The sequence below is a fragment of the Leuresthes tenuis genome, unplaced genomic scaffold (assembly GCF_036924035.1).
Source record: "Leuresthes tenuis unplaced genomic scaffold, fLeuTen1.0.hap1 SCAF_11, whole genome shotgun sequence".
NCBI classification, from domain to species: Eukaryota; Metazoa; Chordata; class Actinopteri; order Atheriniformes; family Atherinopsidae; genus Leuresthes; species Leuresthes tenuis.
The window spans coordinates 35,479,899-35,504,568 of NW_027325365.1; the positions used below are offsets into that span (position 1 = coordinate 35,479,899).

The following is a 24,670-nucleotide window of genomic DNA, read 5'->3' on the forward strand; positions in this document are numbered from 1 at the left end:
ACTGACTTGGGCTGATATTCCCTGCCACATATTTCCAGTTCACTCTTGCTGCTGGAGCAGCTTGAAAAGATTGTGTTTTATAGTTTTCTTCTACTTGAAATGCTAATATTTCCCATGGTGAATAAGTTACTAGGGTGTTTAATTTAGTTAATATATTGAAAAATAAAGGAATAAAGACTAGAGTGGAAGCAGGAAATAGATCAACTAGGTCGGCTCTCTGATTGGCTAATCATGTCTCGTTGTTTCAGCCATTATTTTGCTCAACTTTTAATTTCTTCCTCCTATGGATCATTGAGCAAGGCAATTACATGGAGCTGACCTTGTGTATTAAAGCAGGAGAGGAGGACAGGGAAGATGTCCCATCACCTCTCTTCCTTTCTTTTTAATGTCTTCCACAACAATATAAAAAGTGAGGTGTTAGAGCCTCCACCACTATTCCCCTCTCCCTCTGTGGTTGAAAATGAGAGTCAACGGAATATTAAGTCTCTAGCATTAGAATAAACACGTCGTGTGTTAAATCAAAATCCAATTCTGTGGTCTATTATTTTCTGGCATAGTAATGACTGCCAAGGATTAGGAATCAATATTTCACTGCAGCGGGGACATTACCGTCTTTATTCAGGCCGTAATTGAGTTTTGAGGAGAGGCCCTGCCCTGGAATCTGCATTAAAGATAAGGGCCTCTTTCATGTGGCTGCACACGTGGAGCTGGAGTAGGTCTACACATCACACGTCGGCTTGCAACACAACAACGTCTCTAACTCGCTAACACAAAACTCATAGCGAGGCTATTTGACTGTAGGGGGTTCGGGTCAGCGACATTTGGCTGTTGCTGACCAGTCTGGACACCTGGACGTTCCACGCAAAGTTTTCAAACCTGCGTGCATCGAAAAGTGAAGAACCTTTCACCTCTGACGAAGACTACAGGGAAACAAATCAACATCATCTCTGAGGAAAGATAGCGCGCGCTTCCCTCTCACTGATTATCTCGTGCTCCACTAGAGAATAGGCCCGGGCTGCACCGCCCACGCGCTCAGCAGCGAGATAATAGCCTATTAGTGCAAGTGGGATTAATTTGTAGCCAATTACAATCCGCAGAGTTGAATGGGGACGCATAAATAAGGATGGCGAGCGACACACGCGCGCGCTCACGCAGAGAAAAGTGGGTGTGTGAGAGGCCGACTAAAAGCTAAAGAAGGCGATGGAAGCCGAAGGAGAGAGACCGCGCGATGTGTAGAGAGAGAGAGAGAGAGATGGCGCGAGCTAGTTTGAACTATTATTAAAGGGATAGATCAGAGTGCGTCCCGCCTTCAACTCCTGTCAGGCTTCCAGAGCGCGCGCCCCTTCGGTCACCAGATAGAGCGCGCCAGGCAAGAGGTTGGTACGCTGAGCGCTGCGTGTGTGTGCGTGCGGACACGGGACAGCGGCGCAGGACGAGGCTGACTGACATCCGACTTTTGGAGAAGTTCTGGTACCGCGGCGGAGAATGAAGCAGGGGGAATTGGAGAGGAACAGGCAGAGAGAAGAAGTTTAAACTTTGATCGGACCAGAACCTGCCGCCGCTCACCTGCGCACACCTGCGACTGCTTATGGAAACATTCACTGAGTGAAAACACCTCCTCAGGCTGGAAGTTAATGGGACTCGTGAATTGGTCTGTGGTGTCAACTTGTTCTTTTGACATGAATATCGTTTAGCCCTTTAAAAACACTTTGATCCTTTTTTCGTACATCTTTACTTTTCTCTTCTCCCGCATTTTTAATCCGGATTTTTAATCAGCCTATGGGAAGTAGGGAGTAAAGTGATGAACCGGGACAGAGCGGTACCGGGGCCTGGATCAGACGGAGTACAGGCCGTGATCAACCGGGACAGAGCTACAGCAGGGCCGACGGTGGACGGGGTCCAGTCCGTGATGAGTCGGGACAGAGCGGTACCAGACGGGGTCCAGACGTTGGTGGGCCCGGAAAGCGGAGACGTCGTGGAGGGAGGCGCTGTCGGAGAGCGGCTCTTCACCGGTGCGGTGGTCGGAAGCAGAGATGCACAGTCCATGGAGAACCATTCGGAACATCCACCGACGAACCCGGTGTTAGCCCCGCCACAGCAGGTAGAAGCATGGAACCGATGTTCACGGACTGTGTGCGAAGTTGTAGCAGGAACTTGTACATTTATCTTAGATTGCAACTTGAGAGGTTAAAGCCAGTTGTAAAGAAAAACAAACAAAGAGCAGCGCGTTGTAAAGACATGGCCCGGAAAGTAAGGACTGAAGCACTGTGGGGAGATGACTGGGAAACGGGTGACATTCGATTTAACGAACGTGTCAGATGTTTGATGTAGACGGGACTCGGACCCGCGCTGCGCTGCGCTGCTGCGCCGCTGCGCCGCTGCGCTGCGCTGCGCCGATGAGGCCTTTGGTCATAACACAGTCAGAGACTGGAAATAATCAAATTAAGATGCAGTCACATGCTTCACAAACATCCAGAATTTAAATATTTATCTTGTTTAGCTGGCCGTGCAATTTTGACAATTTCTGTAGTATCCTGTCTGTTTCTAATATTTTTGACCTGTTAGTTTAGATTCATTATACTTCACTTAAAAATGCTCTCTGTGTAAAAAATAATAAAGTAGACCTTTAGTTAAAGAAAAAAAACGTTCTTTGTGATGGCAAAAGTCCAATAATGCCCACGAACCACTGGGTTGATCTCATGGATTAAAACCCGTGTTGGTATTTGAATAAAGGACCATTTACTTCTGATCTGAAACCTTTATACAATTTTATGATTGACTTTGAATGACCCCTTGGCCGTGTTCTATCTGATTATCCAATAAGAATTCGAACATTATTCGTTTTGGATACTTCACGTGCACAAACTGCAGGCTGGTTTCTTAATCCGGCGTCGAGCAGGAAGAGACGAGTTGATTCTGCACTTTAATTCAATCCGCACTGGCCATAAATCACAATCTACATATCAACAGTATATAGTGAACATGTGGCACAAATTTAGAGTAAACTTTTATTTATATTATAAATGCTGTGCTTTCATTCACTTTGTATCCTTTATTTATTCTGTGTAGACATAATTCAAATAAGAAACCACTTCCTCTTCATCTTACTTTGTTTATTTCCCAAAAACACACACATGCATGGGCGACACGAAATGGGATTGATTGGTTTGTCTACCCCGCAGCCTGTACAGGAAGTCCAGCTGATTTGTGCTCTTTGGATGTTTGCTTTATGAATCCAGTTTAGCGTCCGTTTTATTGACTAAGCTGAGCTGCCTGCAGTTGCATCACTTCCAACTGTGGACAAAACGCTCACTTCTGTGAGGATGGCGCCCATTTCGTCATGGCAACATTATTATTATTATTATTATTATTATTATTATTATTATTATTATTATTATTATTATTATTATTATTATTATTATTATCATCATCATAATTATTATTATTATTATTATTATTATCATCATCATTATTATTATTATTATTATTGTTGTTGTTATTATTATTGTTATTATTGTTATTATTATTATTGTTGTTATTATTATTATTGTTATTATTATTATTGTTATTATTATTATTATTATTATTATTATTATTATTATTGTGTCGGTATAACTACTTGCAGTAAGTACTACCAAGAAAGGCAAAATACAGACAGAAAGATTAACTCCGACGAGTTTTTTTCCAGGGCCCCACTGGCCACCGGACCACCTCCTTCTCCGTCCTGGACATCCTGGACCCGAACAAGTTCACGAGCAGCCGGCGACACCAACAGCAGCAGCAGCAGCAGCAGCAGCAGCACGTAAGCCACCGAAGCGAGCGCGACCCAAGCGGGTATGAAGCTGAGAACCGGAGAGGAGGGCCCGTGGAGCGCGAGCTGGGCCTGGAGCCCAATAAAGGCTGTTACGGTGCAGAAGAATACCAGAACAGTAAGTGTCCGTCTCTCTGAAGCCTCTTCACGTCCCGGGGTTTTGCTTTCTTTGGTGCTCTTTATAATTCCTTTTCATCTGAGGCATTTTAAAGCCTCTCACCAAGCCCGGCGGCTTTTACCGCCGTGAGATTTGTTTTAGTTGGATCCCGTTGCGAATATTCGCTGTTTTCACGGTCGTGCAATTTTCATTTATTTCGTCCGTCAGATTTCTTCTTTAAAAAAAAAATTGAATTTAAATTTGCAGGTGTCATTCAGATAATTCCTAACTATTTAAGTTTTAAGGTGGGAGCGCAGTGCCCCCCAAAAAGCCCAAATCACTAAAAAGAATTACCGGCGGCAGGATCCTCCATATGGGACGTTTAGGTCTTTGCAAGGATCGCTCACATTTCAGGGAGAATCCCGAACTGTCCACACTGGTGAAAACATCTTGTGCACGGGGCCTGAAGAAACAGCGGAGTTTTCTTGACAGGAAGTCGGAAATGTTTGTTTTAGGAAGAAAATGAAAACATAGTTCTACACTTGGCAACATTTGCGTTTTTCTGCGCGTGTCCTTGGTGAATATCTGTTGCAACCAGCAGTGTGTATGAGCTCATGGAGCCAGTTTAAATTCATTAGCTGCATTGCGTTGCCCTGACATCACAGACCGTCTGTTCTCCTCTCTGATTCTTGTTGGTTTTCTATTGTCCCGCTATCAAAATCAAAATCACGAGCGTGTCCTTAAACAGTTTCGAAAGGGAATACATTAGCTGTATTTTTGAATGAATCAAACATTTGTTTAAAACAACACAAATATTAAATAACCTTAAATAAATCCACTGAGCTTCAAACTGCTTTGAACAAAGTTAATTAAATAAAAAGTGAAAATTGAACAAAATAAATCAAATCAAATAAGATAAAATAAAATAAAAAATGGCTTACAAAAAATGATGGAACAGAATTATTGGTATTGATTTATTGAGGGTTGAGTCAAGCATTTACTATAAGATTCAGAGTATTTGATTGCTGCAGGAAATCGTGTTGATCATTCATTAGAAATGAGATTATTTATCAATTTTCAGATCAGTAAACTCTGATAAAGATTATTAAATCCATTGGTTATTTACAGCATAACAGGTGGATTTGTGATAGTTTTTTGTTCCAGAAGCTGCAGCCTACGTGGTAGAATGCCATTATAAATCAGTACAACACAATCAAACTAAATAGTAATAAAAAGACTCTTCAGAGAAATGTTACCTCAAGCAGATTATTAGTTGTCAAATGTTTTATTGATGGAGCTGGAGCCAAACAGAACACATTTTTAACTAAAGAAAAAATATGTCCAACGAGTTTTTTAAATTTATTTTTCTATTTATCATACACTGTGGAGCCAATCAAAAACGATGGGCAGCGTCAGATGATCTTCCTTTCAATAAATAAATGTGGAGTCTTTTAGCTTTTCTTTGAGTGCCTGTAAACCTCTTTTTTTCTTTACTCTCAAAGCTCTTTATCATGGCTCATGTAGGCTAAACTGAGATTTCCGTCTATTTTTATTCAGATTTCTGTTTAGTATCAGTTGAACTGAACAGGTCTCCTGCCAGTGTGACACACACACACAGTGGATATTTTGGGGAAAGGATGAATGTGGATGTAATGTCATGTAATGCTTTTTATTGCATTTTGTTAATATTTTCTGTCTTAATCTCTGTTTTGACCATTCTTTTCCCCTTTTTTATTTATCCATTCATTTACTTAGATGGTAACCTATAATGTTTGATTTGGCTTGAATGGAATAAGTAGCTCAAGGGCCAAATCCACTTTCAATTAGTTTCCATAATTACGCACTTGTAATAGAAATAGACTAATGCAGGCAATAGTCTATTTCATAAAACTTCCAAGCACCAAAAGATTATCAGATTTTAGGGTGCCTCCAGCCTTATTTGTCCGACTTTGTAAAAAACTTCCAGATTTATTTTTTTAAATAAAGTCAAAACAACAATAAAAACAAACATCATTTTTGCACTAGATGCACGGTTTGAGGTGGAAACTGTGGCTGTTTATTCACATTCCTCTGGCGAGGTGATACAACATTCTTCTTGTGTCTTTGCCACTGAGTGTGATGCAAACAATCTGAATTGTTACTGCTAATGTAAGTACTGCATGTGTGACATTTATAGTATTTAGTTGTAGTTCACAGATATCCAGTTATTTTGTTAGTTTAGTCTGCACATTACCAATTTATTTCGTGATTCTTGAATTGAATAATCATATAATCTCTGCTTGTTTTGTTTAACGTGATCTAAATTTGCCAATATTGTCCTCAGATATGGGTTAATTTGACCCAAATGTGACTTAAATGAATCCATGTTCCATAAAACTGGGATGTAACAGTAGTGTAATAAGGAAAGTAAACTTTCTGGGGTACAAGGTATAAATAAATGACTAAGAGCAGAGAATGAGCAGAATGAGAGTTCAGCAGCTCACTTTTTACACTCAGCTGGCACAGAGTTTGAGCAAGAGTTCTGTCATTACAAACACTCCATATGTGTTTGTTCAAGAGAATTTAGTTTCAACTAAGTTGCTCACTAGTTTTTAGAAGCAAACATCCACTGGCCATGAATGGGACTGGAACTCAACAACATACTTCATGTTCGTATGGAAAAAACTAAAAAACATGAACATAATTTGTTGGCCATTTGAGGACTTGTTGTCTGTGTATTTAACACAAAATTTTACTTTGTTTGGTCAAATGTTTGTCTTTGCTGTGTGTGTTTTTTAGAGGACAGCTTCGTATACAGAGGTCCAGATGAGGATGACTACCACAGATCTGCTACTCCAGACTCAGAGACTCCAGATGGAGCCTACAGCAGCGAGGAGAGCAGCTCTGCTCTTCCCAGTAATGGAGACAGAGACCTTGGCCAGCACAGCCACCCAGACCCCAACAGAGACACCAAGAGCCCCAGTGGAGGCCCTGCAGGTCAGATTACCAGTGGTCAGACCAATGGTGGGCAGGGGACTAAGCCCAAGAGGAAACGCTCTGGCTCAGACTCCAAGTCGGGGAAGCCCCGTAGAGCCCGGACTGCCTTCACCTACGAGCAACTGGTGGCACTTGAAAACAAGTTCAAGTCCACACGCTACCTGTCAGTGTGTGAGCGGCTCAACTTGGCCCTGTCACTCTCCCTCACTGAGACACAGGTTAAGATCTGGTTCCAGAACCGTCGGACCAAGTGGAAGAAGCAGAATCCTGGAGCTGACACCTCTGCCCCGACGGGTGCTGGAGGAGCAGGAGGCACAGGAGGACCAGGGGGAGGAGGGGGCCTGGGGAGCCTCAGCCCCCTCAGCCCATCACCTCCGGTCAGCGGGCACCTGGCCATGCATGCTAGCTATGCCGGCCACCATCACCCCCCTGCAGGGAGCCTGGTCCAGCTGCCTTTCCTCACCGCCAGTCATGTCCTATCTCCATTTATGCTGGGGACACAGAGTTACGCTGCACCCACCTTTTACAGCACACACCTGTAGATTCTCACTGGGCTTCAGAATGAAAAAACCTGACAGATACACGCTGCAAAGCTTGCAGAGCACAGAGACATGAACTGCTGTGCAGCAGATGGTCCATGCTCAGCTCCACCCACCTTTTTACTATCTGCATTTGAAGGTTTTCATTTCAATGGATTATTTTGATAGAATATCTACAAGAGACTGTACATAAATCTATGTTGTAGCTTCCTATTCTGAATGCTGTTTTAAACTGCGTAATAGACTAATAGTTCATTTTTCCTTTTTTAAAAGACTGTACAAATATTGAATGTTTATATATGACTTCAGGAATGGCTTGATCTATTGTCAGTACTGTGTAACTCCAGCTGTAATTGTTTTAATTTCTGTTATTGATTGAGATTTGTTTGACAGTCTCCATATTATGATTGGATGTACTGTTTCCTCAACCCAACATGACATTGTCCTTTAATATTAATATATTGACAATAAACAGAGAAAAAGGAGCCCTGTGAACTTCTTCCGGTTCATGTCACAAGTGCTCATGTGGAGGGGTGGGGCTAATGACCTATAGCAGAAGCAGACTTTCATACGGTCTCCTTATCTCATTCCTAATTCGTTCATTCTTGACTCCTCCATTTAACCCCTCTGCTGACTTCTTAGTCCCTCCTACCACCAGTAATGTGAACAGAGAGGGTAAGAAAAATTAGATGAGTCTCACGTCTCCAAGGCAGATGTTTGAGGGGATTAACCAGAAATGTTTTTTTGCTGTTAGGCAACTGATGACACTAAGCATTTGAAAGATAAAAAAAACCTCATAGACATAGACTTGGTTCTCACTTGGGTTTCTTGCTCCTCTGCTGCTGACGGGTGCTTTTTCTAAGTTTAAAACATCCCTGAATTGTGATTTTACTCCCCAGTCAGTCACAAATAGCAGGTTTTTTAATATATTTACAAAAAAGAAAATTTCAGCAAATACAACGAGCTGGAACCATAAAATATTGGAATTTTCACAATGTTTAAGCTCTGATGTGAAATTTATTCAATAACAAGGCATTACTCAATGGGCTACAATATTTTTCTCAGAAACTAGTGGAAGTGGAAGTGTGAAGCATCAGAAATAGTTTTTGACATTGTTTTTGTGGGTCTTCATGCAGTCTGGCTCTGTCTGGCTGCAGCAGTGTCTGCAGTTTTAGTGTCAGAGCTAACAATGCAACAACCAATAACAGCAAAGTGTCCCTCCAGCTGATCTAATCCACCACCGACCAAGAGTCCACCCTGAGTTGCTACTACATATAGCATTTTCATATGAACTGAAGAAGGAGTGAGGTTACGAGAAAGAGACAGGTAGGCTGATGGGTTAACGAAACAGAGGAAACAGTTGTTCATTTTATGTCTAACTGACTGTAAACATTGTTAATAAGAGTAACCTTTACAATAAAAGTCCTCTCATATGACAAAAGGACTCAGATAGATATAGCTCTGTCTGTAAATAGCTCTGTCAAAATTCTTAATTATGAATTTCCTCAAATGAGCTTTTCACAGGGCCATCTGTCCATTTCTCTGTCTAACTTGCCATCACTTGTTAACAAGATCCCAAGATATTTAAATGCCTGCACGTGAGGCGGTGACTTATGAACCACCTTATGCATGAACATGGTGTTTGTAATGGACAAAGAAAACAGCATTTTGGTTTAGAACAGGGATTCTGTTCCTCTCAATCATGCCCCTCCAGGTCACTCCGTCTTGCTTATATGGACATTTAAGTCCCCCAACAAAAGAATTCACAAGTTATACCCCCTCCAGGACACCATCTAGAGACTCCAAGAAGGCCAGATGAACTGCTGTTTGGTTTTGTTCTGTGAGTTCTATAACTTCTACACTGAGGCACTAAACTGGGGGCTTGTGAGAGTTCAGGGGCATGGTCACATCAATGTGAACACTGGGTTTCCAAACAGAGCAATGTTGCCACTGCAGACCAGATGGTGGAGTGGAGTTTATAGCTGCAGGCATTTACCATGAAAGACATACCCAATTAAAATGAGTTACTAGTTGTATTATGGAAAATGTACGATGTAGTGTTGTTGAACTTGATACGATGGCAGTATTTCAAGTGGAGAGGTCATGGATCAGTAATGATGCAACATAGTAAGGATTCCTAAGTGGCCCACGGTGTTTTATTCTTATATGAGATTGATATAGCATTTCCACGAAAAGCCAATATAATTTGGGTCCAGTGAAAATAAAAACTGAATTTATTAATTTAATGTAAATTTAATATATGTATTTGTCAATGACCACATTCATTCACAATTTTTTTCTTAATCCTTAGGAGTCTGCGCCCATGGCAGCATGAGTTTTGTATATTTTATTGATTTTTCAGCAAGTGAATCATACTTAGAAATCAATTTATATAGTTTTTTTGTGTAAAAGACGTCTGTAATTTAGGCATGGAATTTGAGATTTATCAAGCTTATTTTTGGTCAGCAAAGTTAGCATGCGCAACTTCTCAGGCATTTATATTACAGACTCTGAAGGGTTAAGTAGCTTCATGTGTAAATTTTCCCTCACTAAATAATGTCCTGGAGATGTTTGTGTTGAATCAACCCTTAATAAACTTAATTTAAGCAAAGGATGACAAAGTTACTAACAACAGACTTGGAAAAATATTTACAGTTTCTTTCTAGTACAAATCAATGTAATATGCACATTAGCACATAACCAATGATCACACAATCAATGTTGTGATCTGTCCAAACAACACAATACCAGCAAATATACTCCACAAGAAAGGCACACCAAGGTAAAAATGTATTAAAATGTGACACAGACACAAAAAAAAACATATTGTGCTTAAATATCAGTTAAAGAATGAGACTAAAAGAAATGTCCTCTTCATTTGCTGGTTCTTGATCATTGTTAATCAAGTCTGCGAGGTCTGTGGAGGTAGGAATGATCAAATCGATATAAAGGCTTCTCCTTTAAGACGTTATCAGACACGAGTAAAATCCTAAAGTTAAAAGAAAATCTTTTAAAATTTACTTTAGTCATATCAGTCTGATAAGCAGATTCTCATATGTACTTATCGTCAAATTGAAAATTATTTTCTTTCAGTACAAAGAACACCTTGTTTCCATGTAATTTCAACCTGCTGTAATCTGTGTAATATGGCTGTAACTATCAGGCGAATAAGGAATCATAACAACTGGAGTATCAAAATGTGACTAGCATGAGAACACAACCCGCCTCACGTCACTTTCAGACGGTGGCTGGATGGAGGTCAGTTGAGAGCATAGTTGAACTGGTTGGAGAACTTGTCATGTCGTCTCCTGTCTGCTTTACTCATTACTTGAGCCACTCTGCGCACGGAGCTCCTGGAGGTAGGGGGGAAAGGGGGGTGCAGAAGTGGAAGATGAAGAGAAGAAGGTGATGAGATGAAGATGTAAAGTTAAGACAAACATTAACTTCAATTTAACAGGGTCAGCAGGCTGAGCTGTACACAACACTACTAGCACCACACAATGTCAAGTATAAGCAGAACCTTTCCTGTTGTAGCCAGGGTTATTTTAAATTTCAGCTTTATGTAACATGAAATGATGCCTTTAGTAAAAACCTTTTGAGTTTTCCCAATGTGTGTTTATGTGTGACCAATTATATGGCATACATATATATCATATACCAGCCAGGAGGTGCTGAACTCCCTCACTCCAACCACAAGCCCTTTTCACGAAATGATATTACTGCTGCCTCATGATGAAACAATACGTACTTGTTGAAGACTTTTCTCTCCAACCTGGAGCGCGATGTGTTGCTGCTCTGCTTCAGATCACTGAGATTGGGGTATTTCTTCTTCTTTCTTTTCCGTTTTTCACCACATAAGCGATCAGACCCCAGGTCCACTCCTGTTGCTGCTTCAATGTCAAGCATCAGCTCTGGATCCTGCCAGTCTGCAACAGGCAGAGAACACTATTTCCGTTACCTGCTTTGTAATTATGATACAAACATAACTGAAGTGGCTGCACGGTGGGAAGGTGGTTAGCACCATCGCCTCAGAGCAAGAGATTGGAATCCTGCTTCGAATCCTGCCTTTCTTTGTGGAGTTTGCATGTTCTTTCCGTGTACTCCAGCTTCCTCCCACATCCAAAAACATGCATGTTAGGTTAATTAGTGACTCTGTCCACATTAGGAGTGACTGTGCATGGTTGTGTGTCTCGTTTGTCTCTGTGTGGCCCTGTGATGGACTGGCAGCCTGTCCAGGATGTGCCCTGCCTCTCACCCAATGACAGCTGGGACAGGCTCTGGCTGTCAGATGCATGGTTTGAAGGGAGGACCCAGAAGCAGAACTTCAAAAAGACAAGGTTTATAACAAAAAACAAGGCAAGAACAGAAAATGCGGCTGAGGCTGATATCAAAAACAAAACAAGACTGTGGCTATGAAACAAAGACAGGACTATGAAAAAAACCAAGAGGCAAAACCTGACATGACAAACGTAGACAAACAAGACTTGGACATGAAAGGTTGTCACGGTTTATGTTCTGTTCCATGTCTTGTCTCGTCATTTCCTGTTTTATTTTGAAAAAAGCACTGACCTTCTCCTCTCATTTCAGGTATCTTGCCCTCATTGTCTTCCCCAAGTGTTTCCACCTGTTCCTCTTGGTCCCTCATGTGTTCAAACAGTCTGCCTTTCCCTTGTCTCTCCCCATGAGCATCATTACCAGTCTTTGTGTCAAGCCTCGATCCACAGTCCCACGAGCCTGCAGTGAGCGATCCTCCTGCAGAGCTATCTTGTTTTGTAAATTATTCTTGTTCCTGGCCTTAGTCTATTTATTCTATACGGTAAGTTTCTTAGCCTTGTTTGTTCCTCCATTTGCAAGGAGATTTTTCGTTGTAACTTTTCATAGTCGCCTCCGTTAAAGGAGAGCTTTAAGTTAATTGTTAAAGTTTCATAGTGCCTCTGTTTGTTAAGAGTGCGTCTTTTCTTAAATCCGCCTCGTTAGGAGAGCGTGTCTTTGTTTTGTTAAAGTGTTCAAAGCTTTTCTGTTTTCCTCCCAGTTCAGAGAGTTTTATGTTGGTAACTTTCATAGCTGCGCTCGTCCTCCATGCTATAGTTACTGAGGAGAGCGCTCAGGTTTTTTACAGCCCTTTTCTTTGCTCTGCCTGGAGATCGCCCTGCCTTGCTGTGCTCTGTGTGCTTTGTTAAATAATGAACCCTCTTGGAACCGATACGACCCTGCGTCTGTGTCCTGAGTCCTCTGGTAACTGACAGTGGTAAGGTGAAGATTCTGCTATGATATGAGGGAACCTGGAAACTAAGTACTGTGGGGAGGTGATTAGTGAACAGAAACAGGTGACTTGAGTGAAACTTAACATGACAGAAATAAACCAAGAAACCTGAAAACAAGACAAAACATAATCAAAACGTGACACTGGCCCCACGCGACCCTCAGTTGAAATAAGGGGGTATAGACAATGAATGGATATAACTTAAGTGTTGACAATATTTTCTATACAACAACAATTTTAGTTCTTTTTTTACCTCCACCAGATCAAAACTGAGCCATAAAGAGTCTTTCATAATAATGACTAAGTTAAATCAAACTGATGTTAGTCCAGAAAAGATTAACTACAAATTTGACAAATGAGATGCAAAAAAAACAAGGTGTTAACAAATAGCTGCAGGAATGAGTGCAGGAGAAATCACTCATTCAAAACATCCTCTGTATGCTCACTCAAGGAGGTAAGTTGGTGTTACCCAGTAAAAAGCAGGAAGAATCATTTTCTACAGCTGATACTTTAATTCTTTTAAATTCTTTGGAAGGTTAAATGTGAAGCACCTGCTTCTCCCTCAAACAGCCAGTGATGTGTAACCTGGCTGTCACAGAAAAGCTGAGCTGTGGAAGTATTCTCTTTCTCAGCTGCCATTATATCCTAAAAGTGGAAGAAAAAGTCATTTGACGGAGAAATGTAACAAAGTAATAACAGCTGATACTGTAAATGAGTTTACCACTTGTGCTCTGTGAAACTTGTGTCCAACTGGCTAATTTGGATCCAGTCCTGGGGCCTCATGTACAAAGACTTGCTCGGATATCCAACTGAAACATGGCGTACGCTCAAACCCAAATGTCCTCCTACGCACAAAGATTTCCGGATGACTTAATCTGTGTACGCATGAATGCAAGCACATTTCCTTTGTACATCCCAATCAACGTGGAATTGAGCGCACATGTTGGAGTAGTATGTTAAATGAGCCCTGCACCTGCGATTCCCCTCTCTGATCAGAAAAAAATGAGTAAGACGGAAAAAAAAGGAAGAACTTCACAGAAAGCGACATGGAGGTGCTACTGTCTGAAGAGGAGGCGCGCAAAAATGTGCTCTTTGGCACGCTGTCCTCCGACATAAGCAACAAACGCAAGAGGAGTGGGTGGGAGAGCGTGTGTGAGGTTGTCAAAGCTGTGGGGTCTGAGAAGCGCACACAAGCAGAAGTGAAAGAGAAGTGGTCCAATATTAAGGTGGATGCGAAGCGGAGAATGGCTGCCCACCACCAAAGTGTGGCCAAAACAGGCGGGGGGGACAGGAGCAAGTTTGAACAAGGAGCATTATGGGTGACACTGCTCTCTCAGGGGTGGTGGGAGCACATGTGGGTGACTCTGATTACCCCCAAGGTAAATACCTAACTCACAACAAACATGTTTGTACAGTAACCTGAGTAAGTAAGTAAACTTTATTTATACAGCACCTTTCAGAGATAACATTTTTTTTTTTAAATCACAAAGTGCTTTACAATCAAATACATAAAAAAATTATAAGAAAAAAAACACCAATAAAACAAATGAATAATTATAAAATTATAAAAGAAGAAAAATACCATAACAAGATAAAAATAAATAAATTATAGATGGAGACATAGGTCAAAACTGTCAAACTAAAAGCTTGCTTAAATCAAAAAGTTTTCAGCTGCTTCTTAAAAGACTCCACAGGTTCCTTTAGTACCTTAGTGAAAGAGGCAAGGTGTTTGTGCAGAAGTGTGCCAGGGAAAAGATGAGGCTGATTAAGACATTTCACGCTTCACACACGGGGTTATTAACATGAGGATTGTGGCCCTGTACACTTATACACTCATAACTAAGCACGGTTATCATGTAGGTCCTGTGCCATGGGTGTTGCATGTTCTCACACACACACACACACACACACACATTCATTAGCCCAGTAGCATGCTCGCTAAGCAGTTGATGTGTTATCATGTCGTCTCAGGTCATCTATATCCACAGCTGTGTTGTATGCGATTGCTGCTACTTGTGCTGGTTTTTGTTTGTTTGTGTGTTTGTTTTTTCTCTGCTTGTCTGCTTTCAGGTGCTCCTGGTGGCGCTAAGGCTGGATTCCCCTCAGAGGCCATGGATTGTTGTCTGTTTTGTTTTTTACAGGTGTAGCAGCTGGTTGTCTGGTTTTTGTTTCTATTTTTGTTCTGTTTCCTCTTCTTTCCTCTTCTTCTTTCCTTGTCCCCCGGTCCGGTTCAGTTCTATTACATGTCATATATTGTAAACAAAATAAATAAATGGGCATCAAGGGGAGCTTTACATTTATAAAACTTCCCTTGGCAAAGCAAATCTGTTTGGCATCAAAGGTATTCAGACTACATTCTGCTGCCATAATGCTGAACAGGACAAGGGAAAAAAAAGAGAAAGAATTGCACCATTTTCAATGTCTTCCAACACCGCCAAAGCAGCCCTTGTTTTTAATGGTATGCATTGCTCCATTTTGCGCCTGCTTATATGTCCACTCGTATAATTGCAGACACATGGGTGTGTTAATTGTTTATCAGTGTTCATTGTCCATGTGTCTCAGATGTGCACATCACAAATTGTGTTCACATTTATTCATTATAACAGTTTCCCAACATCACCTCTAAGTGTCGCCAAAGAATCATCAGCTGTAGAAAAGTGCGTACGACAGCCCTGAAGTTGGCGTGAGGCACCGCACATTTCCACGGTCATTTCACTCCTGATACATCTGATCGTGGACGTGAAAAAGTGTGTACGCCACTTTTTTGTGCGTACGCACCCTTTGTACATGAGGCCCCTGGTGTTTATGAAAGTGTGATGTCAGCAATTTGGCAAATAGCATAAAAGCAGCTGTAATGCAGAGTCATGACAATCTAAATGAAGAGAAACCTCTCGTTAATGATGTACTGTGGTGGAATTAGAGATAAACCTGCAGTAATGCCAAGTAATTACACTGTGATTGTGATGGGATTGAAGAGAGGCTCTCTTTGCTCTGTCAAAACACTGACCCCCACCTCAGTGTGTGTATGTGGTTATTCATCAGCTGGTCTGACCCTGGATCCGACTAAACCTGAAAGTATCCCCATTACACCCACACACACAGCCATAGTAGTAATAATTGAAAAGCAGCTGGTGTATTTAGGAGAGTCATTATTGCTAAGAAAAGAGCAGCTGCATTTACATTTGATATGAATGTGCGTATGTGTTCCCTGTTTGTTGGTGGGAATTTGAGTGAGACAGAAACAACAAAATTATGAGAAATAAAAGATGAAAGTAGAAGAGAGAGCAAATGAAGACAAAGAAAGGAAAGATAGAAAAGGAGGACAGCTTTCTGAATTTAATCTGTGGTGCAGTAGGGCACTTTTGTCTGTCAACATCTTTTAGCCCATCCAGCTGGGGTCTGTGTGTGGGGGTGTGCGTGTGTGTGTGTGAGTGAGGGCAAGGGCCAGGCTACACACTCATTCACCGAGTCATATTGGGGTCTTTGGTTGTTTCATCTCTCAGCTACGCACCACTAAGCACAGGGGCCCTGCATATTGTGTGTGAGCGAGCATAAATCCAAAGTAACACAGTGTATGCAGTGTAGCATCAGTTCCTCTCCCCCCTGTCAGTTAGCCGCATGCACTCTAACATTTGAGAACTAGTCTGTGTGTGAACACAATTTGGACTTTTCAAGCTGGCTGCAAACAAACAAAAGCAGAGGTCAATAACAACACATACAGAGATGTGTGTTACAATGTGAGCAACCATTGTATGTTTGCACTGACCCACCATAAAGATGTTCCTCATCCATTTGAACAGTTTTTACAGCAGAGACATGCATGTGATTGATCACTTTACAACAGGTGGACATCAATCAATAGAGATATTTCAACACCTAAACAGAATAAAGCAAACTGAATGCATCCAGTCTAACAACTAAAAAATGTAGCTATTGATTCATCATACACTTAAAATCTTTTTTTAATGACAATATTCTAATATAACATCAGCCACAGGATAAGAAACTGCTTTATTTTCATCTGCTACCACAATATATATTGCTATCAATCCACTTTATCTAAAAAGACTGAGGACAATGTTGCATGGATTTAATGTCAAATGCAGGAAGAATATTAATGTCCTTTGATTTAAAGGAAGATGAGAGCTCATTAAAGCTTCTTATCAGATGATGTGTGATTTTGTGCAAAATTGGCCAAAATATTAAATCATTAGAACAACTGCTGTTGTGGGAAGAAGTCCCCAGCATTTAATCGCACAGTGTGTGCTGGCGTGTGTGTGTTTGAGCAGGTAGAGGGAGCTGAGGTTAATGGTACATCAACTCTGTCAGACCACCCCCCCCCCGCTGAGATTGATTTGTTTGTGTGTGTATGTGTGAGATTGACTCGCAGATCAATAGTGTAGTTGGTAACAAAAGATGCTATTTCACAACTGGCTGGACTGCATGCCAGAGCCACACACACACACACACAATACACACAGAGAAAAAACTGGTGGTTAACAAGACAGTGCAGGCAGCTGTTGGACCTCCTGCAGACTGGTTACTGTGTGTATCACAACCAACAGCGACAGAACAGACAAAGATAAGGCTGCATCCACACAGCTGACTGTCATTTTCCCTCATGATCTCAGAGTGATGATGAATGTTACTGTTTAGTCCCATCATCAAGCTGCTTCTGTTCAACTGATCATTTTTACCACCTTGATTTAAGGGATGTTCACACTAACACAACTTCTACACCATCTTCAAACCAGCTTACATCAACATTGTCCCTGTGTGACAATAAAAAAGAGCAACCCGCCCCCCCCAAAAAAACTACTCTCAATCACATTTGCTTTGTCATCTGTCTTTAACTTGGCAGACAAATAATGTTCTTTCCGCAGCTTTATTCCTCATGGTCTTTGCTCACATCTTCAGGAAAAACAAACGCTGCGTGAGAAGCGTTTTCAGCTCCAGAAAACACCTGAGCTCTGCTGAGCTACTTTGCTCAAAGCGACTCCAAGCACTGAAAATAGGCAGGTAAGCAAACCTTGAATTTGCTTTTTCATCCTAAAGTAAACTATGACAGATAATAAAATGCAGATGAAAGGAAAATAATCCAAGAAAAGAGAGGAAAATTGAGCAGCTCTATCTACTGAAGGAGACAGAAGAAAGCTCAATGATGACAAACAGCACGTAAAAGCTCATTTTGTCAGGTCAAAACACAATTTTTCTCTTTTGTTTTCAGACAAAAACAAGTTACAACAAGAATCATCTGTGTAGTAAAATGCAGACAGGGTGAAGAGAAAAAGCAGTGGACCACAGAGGATCTTCATCAAACTCTCTGTAATTCAAATAAACGGACCAAGATATTAATTGATTTAGTCCTGTGGAATGTTTGGTGTGTCTGTTACACTCCTCACCAGGCTGCTGCTCTCTCCTCTTCCTCTCGTCGTGCTCTTCCCTCTGCCGGTCCTCCTGTCTGCAGGGTCGACCCTCCCTGTCCCGGGGAATGATCCGGCCGTGAAAAGGACACTGAGGGCAATAGCTGCAGGTTAGACCCCTCGCAGTATTTTGGGGAATCAGAAAAAACCCACCTATGTGTTTCAGCTTTGGAGAGGTTTTATCCTCTTACCTTGAAGCGGTCCTGTCGCTGACACAGACTTCCGTTCCCCAGCGGGGCTCTGCAGTAATGACTGATAGGAACAAAGCTCCCAGGAAAGGAGATGTATCTGCTCCTGCTCTCTGCTAACAGCTCCTGGTTCTCCACCTCCTCCTCAACCTCTGTGGGAACCCAGAACTGATGCAGAGAGGCTGATCTGCAGGAGCAAACGATGCAACAGAAGTTCTAAGGAACCAATTTAATGCCTTTTAAAAAAGTTTTACTGCGATCTGGCATCAAATCTAAGATTTTAAAAAATAGCTCAGAACAGTGAGCCTGTGAAACATTTAGCAAACAGTGCTGACAGTATAGGAGAAAATAAACCAGTTTATTTGAAGATGAAAAACAAAGTCAGGAAAAAGGTTTTGTTGTTACACTATCATCATGATGCATTTCACTTCTGTGTCTCAGAAAGCTCATGTGTATGGCTGCCTTTGTGTCAACAGGTAATACGTTGAGTGTGTCTGGAGTTTTACTTGGTGATCTTGCCAGCATTGGGCTGCTCCTGGCCCCAGTAGTACAGGTCCAAACCGAATGGAACCACTGGAGCTTCAACAGTTTTCAGGTCTGAACTGGACTGAGATGAAGAGGGGCCAGAGGTGCTGCTGCTGCTGAAGGAGAGAAGTGTGGAAGAGAGTTCAACATGTTTACAAGCACAGTGCATGTGCTGCTTGCAAATGAAGTTATCCCTCCCAATGGGGCAGTATGACAAATGAAGTAGAGGAAGGCAGGTGGACATGTAGGCTCACGAATGACACTGGGTCAAGATGTACACAGAGGCAGTATGGAGGTCAGTGACAGGTGACAAGAAATGGTGAGAGGAGAAAATGCAGATGGTGGAGACTGAGAAGCTGTGCTTGGTAATGTAAATGAAATGGTGGAAATATTGCATAGGAGGGAAAGAAAGGACCTGGACTCTGTAGGCAGAGAGATCTTTTGTCTGAGGAGACGCAGTGTGGCAGCAGCAGAGGCTGGATCCTGCTCTTCTTCTGTTAGTCTTTTCAGCCCCTTGGAGGAGGAACATGATGTGGATGGTGGGAGAGGAGCTGCAAATATTTTAGGAGGCTTTTTTTGAGTGACCTGTGCTGTTGAGGTGGAGGGGGAAGGGTCAAGACCTGCAAACAGAGAAAGATGGTACACATATTAAAGAAAGATAAAGATGACAGCCTGCTGAACTTAGCATTCAGTTCCCTTTGAGTAAAGATACCCTGATATGTTCAGCTATAACCCCAGTTTATTCTTTCTCAACAAAACCTAATATTAAAGCAACACTATAGAAGTTTGAGAATCCTAAAACTAAGCGTTTCTGGCTCATTTTTTAATTAAACTAACCTTTGTTATCCATATTACCAGGTCGGAAATGTCCAAGGCTGAGATACCACGGTTCACAACATTGGTTCTCAGCCCATTCTCACCATTTCGCTTTACTGTACCTCGTTACCTACCAGCTCTGCTAACATATAGGCTCCAGCTCACAGGACACAGTGGTTATAGAAGATGTGTGGATGGGTGCCCAAACCCTGCCTAAACACTGCTGTTTTAGAGGCACAAGGGACGCTTGAGCAATTTCATGCCAGAAGTTTACTGTTGTGGCTTCTTGTTGTATTTTGCTCTAAACAACAACTGGAACTGACTCATTTATAGTGCTGATTGATGTGCAGCAACGTGCACTCAAATCTCCAGGATAAAATTTGTCATTTCTCAGCTGCTGCATTTGTGGGAGTATGTGTGTGTGTGTGTGTGTGTGTGTGGCCAAAGGGCTGGATAGATTGGACGGGGTTCGGGTGGGACTTAAGCTCATACATCCACACAAACATAGATCAGAGAGAAGCAGTAAGCCAAGAGCTGCCAACATGCTGATCCTACACTTTATTAGGACTGACCTGGGAGCTTTGATTCAAATTTAGATTCAGCCAGTGCTTGACAGACTTGCACAAGTCATTCACACAGTGGGGACAGTTTCTTGGCAAAACAATAGGACAATCTAGTTGCATATTTTCCTTCAAGATTAACTAAAGAAAATTTTAAATAGAAAAAAGCAAAACAGTTAACTTCTGTCTCAACACAACTGATGAAAGCTGCAAAAGAATGGATGTGAAGAAGAAGAAACAAGATCCACTGATTTAGAATCCACACGTTTAGCAAAAGCTAAACTAAAAAATGGTTACATGGAATTTATATTAATCAATACATTGGTCTCAGATGGATTTATTGAACAACATCCATATTGAATGTAGTCTTGTCAGCAAATTCAAATTGAAAGCATTAGCTGGCTGACTGCTCAGTCAATTACTAGACAAAAGCTAGCTGTCCACACCTGGTGCTAACATGTGTTACATGTTAGCGTGGACTGCTCTGAATACAGGTGTGAACACAGGGCGAACTCAGGGCTGATTCCTCAGGCAACATTTAGAAGTGTTCTGGAACAATTGGGACAATATTCTTATATATTACATTAGGACAGTGTGAATAAAAAGGCATGCTGAGCCACACTGAAGGACCACTTATTGCCCTGACACGACTCCATCAAGCAGCAGTTTGGACCAGGAAGTTTAATCCCTAAAATGTTTATTTTCTGCAACGACTGTTATAAAAATAGCTGAGTGCAGCTCCAAAGCTGTGCAGATTTCTGCTCCTCATAACTGGAATCTTAATGTATCACAGGAGAAGTTAAGGTGGAGTGTCAGGGCGTGGAGAATGTGTTGTGCATTACAGACACAAGGCAGTAAAGCTGTTTCTCATGAGTATGCATTTTCAGCCTTCTGCTTAGACAGTTGCTCATAATGAAAACTGCAGAGCCGAAAGACTTCAGTGTGTCTTTATCAACAGAGGTGCTCTGACACTGAGCTCTGCAACATCCCATATCCTTCATTACATCTCTCAAATTACCATGGCTCCTTAACTGAGTTCACTGACCCTACTTTTTAATAATTTAACACTAAATGGGACTCAGGCTTATTTGAAATGTGTTAATGTCTAAGTGAAAACATAGTTCAGTTGCTGAACGGATGAGACCTGCTGATGACCGGTTTGTGTGTAGGCGCATACAGAGCGGGTACCGTAACAGTTCATAAGTGGCCCCTCGAGATGAAATTAGAGATACATTTTCATGCAAGGTGTGAACACTTGTGTTTAAGAGTAGTTCACTTGAGATTGGATGACCCTGGAAACATCAGAATACCAGGTCTGGACAGGCTATAACAGAACACTGCCATTTTGATTGTCTCAATTGAAAGAGTCTCGGTTTTTCCACTCCATCACAGTATTTAGGGATCATATAAATCCCTCCTTCAAAATAGTCTGATCCTGGTAAAGTGGAGAGGGTGATAATCATTATCGTCTGACTTGTTAAAAGGGTCCTAACATACATGTGCATCTTTTCTTGATAGTCAGTGTAAAAGGATAAGGTTGGTCAAATGTTTGCCTCAGACGGCATGGTTTTCACACACTCCACACTTTTTTAACATTTGTCACTGGTCAGTTGAATTTATGTATTTCAACCTCACCTAATCTCACCCTCATTCCACCTCATCCCTGGTCTGTCTGAGTCAGATGGTAAAATACAGACTCAGTCAACTCTGTGCAGAGACCAAATGGCCAAGGTACGCCTGGATGTTGTGGATGTTAAGATGCACAGATCAATGTATAAATGAGTGGAGTGTGTGTGTGAGAAGGCTGTCTTTAAAAAAGGAAAGAAGCGTGGCTTGAGAGAAAGAGAGAGGGAAAGGCAGAAAGAGGTATTGATTTTCCAGGGTTAAGCAGGGCCTGTAATTAAAATGTTAATTTAAGAAAGTGAGAGATAGCGTCCTGACAGCAGAGAGGGGGATAAGAGGACTGATAACCAGAATGACAGAACAGGACAGAGGGGTGGAAAGAAAGAGGAGAGAGGGGACATAAAGATAGATGTAGGGGGAGAGAGAAGAGAGAGCAGATGAACTCTGTGAGATACAAGAAAAGGAAGAGGAGAGGAAACAGAAAAATGATAAATGTGATGTTTATGGCATAGATGAAAAACGTTAAAGATTAGGAAAAATCATTTTAAAGAGACTGTTTTAATCAGTGAAACTAAAAGAGATAAGAACTCACGTGATAAGGGAGGGAACAATGACATACTGAGGACTACAGAAAACCTCACCTATTCATAAGACTCAGAAAATTTAACTATGCTCTTGAATCTAGTTAAGCACAGCTATAATCTTATTCTTTTCAGCTTGTATAATCAGAACAGATTATGATACAATGATCCACACACAAATCCACTTCTTCATGAGAGGCAAGGTGCAATGAGCTGATGACACTGTGGAAACTGGAGAGCAGGGCCAGGCGCTATCATTAGACAATGATTAAAAATATAACCTCTCTCTTTTGGATTAATAAACAGAGGGAAGGAAGAGTTTTTCATTACATTCATGTATATACTATCCTCATTAATGGTGCTCCTTGTTTGATGTGAAAATTTGAAAAAAGTTAAACTGCTGAAAGATTAAGAAGATGAACTACTTCTTTATAAGATGTGTGTATGTGTACCAGTGAGTGGGAGGTAGAATCTGGGTGCAAGGCTAATAGGGGCTTATTAAAGAGGTTGAACTGTTAATTTGGTACAGCCCCTTTAGATCATTACCTGGCTCACTAATCACCCTGACACACACAAACTCACGCACACGCACACACACACACCCACAGCTGTTTTGGACCCATCAGATGCAATCTAATTACTCTCGCCTCTAATTGATTAGAAATGGAGGAAGATGGGAGTGGAGAGGGATGGACTTACAGGTAAAGAAGAGGCTCAGTGAGAGTGTCATGAGTCAGTAAGGTGGTGGAGAATGCTCATAAGGGGTCATCGGCCATCAGCCATAAAAACATGGCTGACCAAGCAATAACTGCATTGTCAACATGTTATGTTATGGTGTTATTAACACAGCCACATAAATACAGTCACACATTTAAACCTACACAAGTTCACATATTAATCTATGTGAGTGACGGAGAGATGGTTAAAAATGGCTGAAAGAGGGGGTTTAGTCTTTACTGCTGCCTGAAGCTGGTACCTAGGTACTAGGAGGACTACTAACAGCATTCCATCTAATATCTAGAAAACACTGTGTTGTTTTGCAGCTCACGGAGTAATAAAATGAGTCAGCAGTTGGTTATTGACCTGAACATATGACCTCTTGTGCAGCATGCCGCCTGGAGGCTAAACATGGGCCATACAAAACCACTGCAACCACAGTCCAAGTGTAACATCCATATGTAGCTAGTGACGACTCTGTATGTGAAGGTAAATAAGTGTATATGTCGACAGGACATACCCATCGTGAACAATCTTCAAGCATAGAAACAAACTGATTACAAGACTGTGCCACACAAATCAGACTAAATATATTGGTCAGATCCAAACCACAGAATGGGGATGGGTTAGCGTAACAGTTTTTTTTGGGAATGTCATTCATCTGTAGATCGGTGATCATATGTACTGTAAGCAAAAGATGAGGCCACAGAGACATTGGTTTAACTGCTGTTTTAAGGGCTTGGTTTTGGCACCACTGGAGCTAAAGAGGATGGAACTAAAGAGTTAGCCTTGGCACCTGATTAAGTAAAAACATGCGTTAATGATACCTAATATCCATTTAATCATGGGATCATTTTCAAAATATTCAGCAGCTCACTAATGACACAATCACAACAAATTTTAGAGAAAATTTATTGGTTTTTAATAAGTGAAGTTAATACTTTTTAATGAGAATCCACTTAAGCACTTACTGGCCATCTTTCATATTTGATCTGTGAAGAAGACTTGGAAGTGGTCATCAACGCATGTCCTCACTCATATGTTTATATGTTAGTTTGACTGAAATGGTACTAAATATAATTCCTCAAAGTCAGACTAGCACATCAAGATAATGCAGTTTGAAGTCAAATTTCTCCTGCAAGCATATGTTCAAATGGACTCAAACCAGCCCTTGTGCTTTGTGCATGCTCCACTGGTCCCCTCCCAGGAAGAAAAAAGTGTAGAGTACATGTGAAATGCACATAGCAACAAATCTGTAAAATCCACAGCTCAAAAAGGTGCTTATTTGATGCCAGCTAAATTGTTTTAGTCTGTGACGTAATATTTCAACTACAAAAAGCCCAGTACTAACAAGCTGAAAGGGGGTCACATCACTATCCGTTTTAGAAGAGTCGGACATCTTTGGGTATATAAACTCTCTCGTGTCTCCCTTCTATCTAATGTCTATTTGTGTCATCAAGCTCAGAGCCATTTCCAGGCTGATAAACTGTAAGAGATGATGATCACACAGAACACAGTATGTGTCAAACCCTCTGGTCCTGTGAGAAAAAA

The 24,670-nt window shown here is 41.4% G+C and overlaps 2 protein-coding genes across 4 annotated transcripts in view; one reads left to right on the forward strand and one right to left on the reverse strand.

Moving 5' to 3' along the window:
* The first annotated feature begins 1,801 nt into the window (after positions 1-1,801).
* nkx1.2lb (NK1 transcription factor related 2-like,b) lies at positions 1,802-7,440 on the forward strand. The gene is made up of 3 exons (XM_072396294.1): positions 1,802-2,101; positions 3,689-3,929; positions 6,687-7,440. Exons 1-3 carry the CDS (start codon positions 1,802-1,804, stop codon positions 7,424-7,426), a joined length of 1,281 nt encoding a protein of 426 aa, XP_072252395.1. The 3' UTR covers positions 7,427-7,440.
* A 983-nt stretch (positions 7,441-8,423) lies between these two features.
* Positions 8,424-24,670, reverse strand: part of uvssa (UV-stimulated scaffold protein A) — a 67,213-nt gene continuing 50,966 nt past the window's right edge. For 2 of the 3 annotated variants that reach the window (XM_072396291.1, XM_072396292.1), the window contains 6 exons: positions 19,238-19,442; positions 18,804-18,938; positions 18,301-18,484; positions 18,089-18,200; positions 11,172-11,349; positions 8,424-10,776 (listed from right to left, as the gene is read on the reverse strand). In XM_072396291.1, the coding sequence (XP_072252392.1) occupies positions 10,683-10,776; positions 11,172-11,349; positions 18,089-18,200; positions 18,301-18,484; positions 18,804-18,938; positions 19,238-19,442 (908 nt within the window). In that variant the 3' untranslated portion in view covers positions 8,424-10,682. The remainder of the gene's footprint in view (positions 10,777-11,171; positions 11,350-18,088; positions 18,201-18,300; positions 18,485-18,803; positions 18,939-19,237; positions 19,443-24,670) is intronic. The other variant, XM_072396293.1, reaches the window with a different exon arrangement.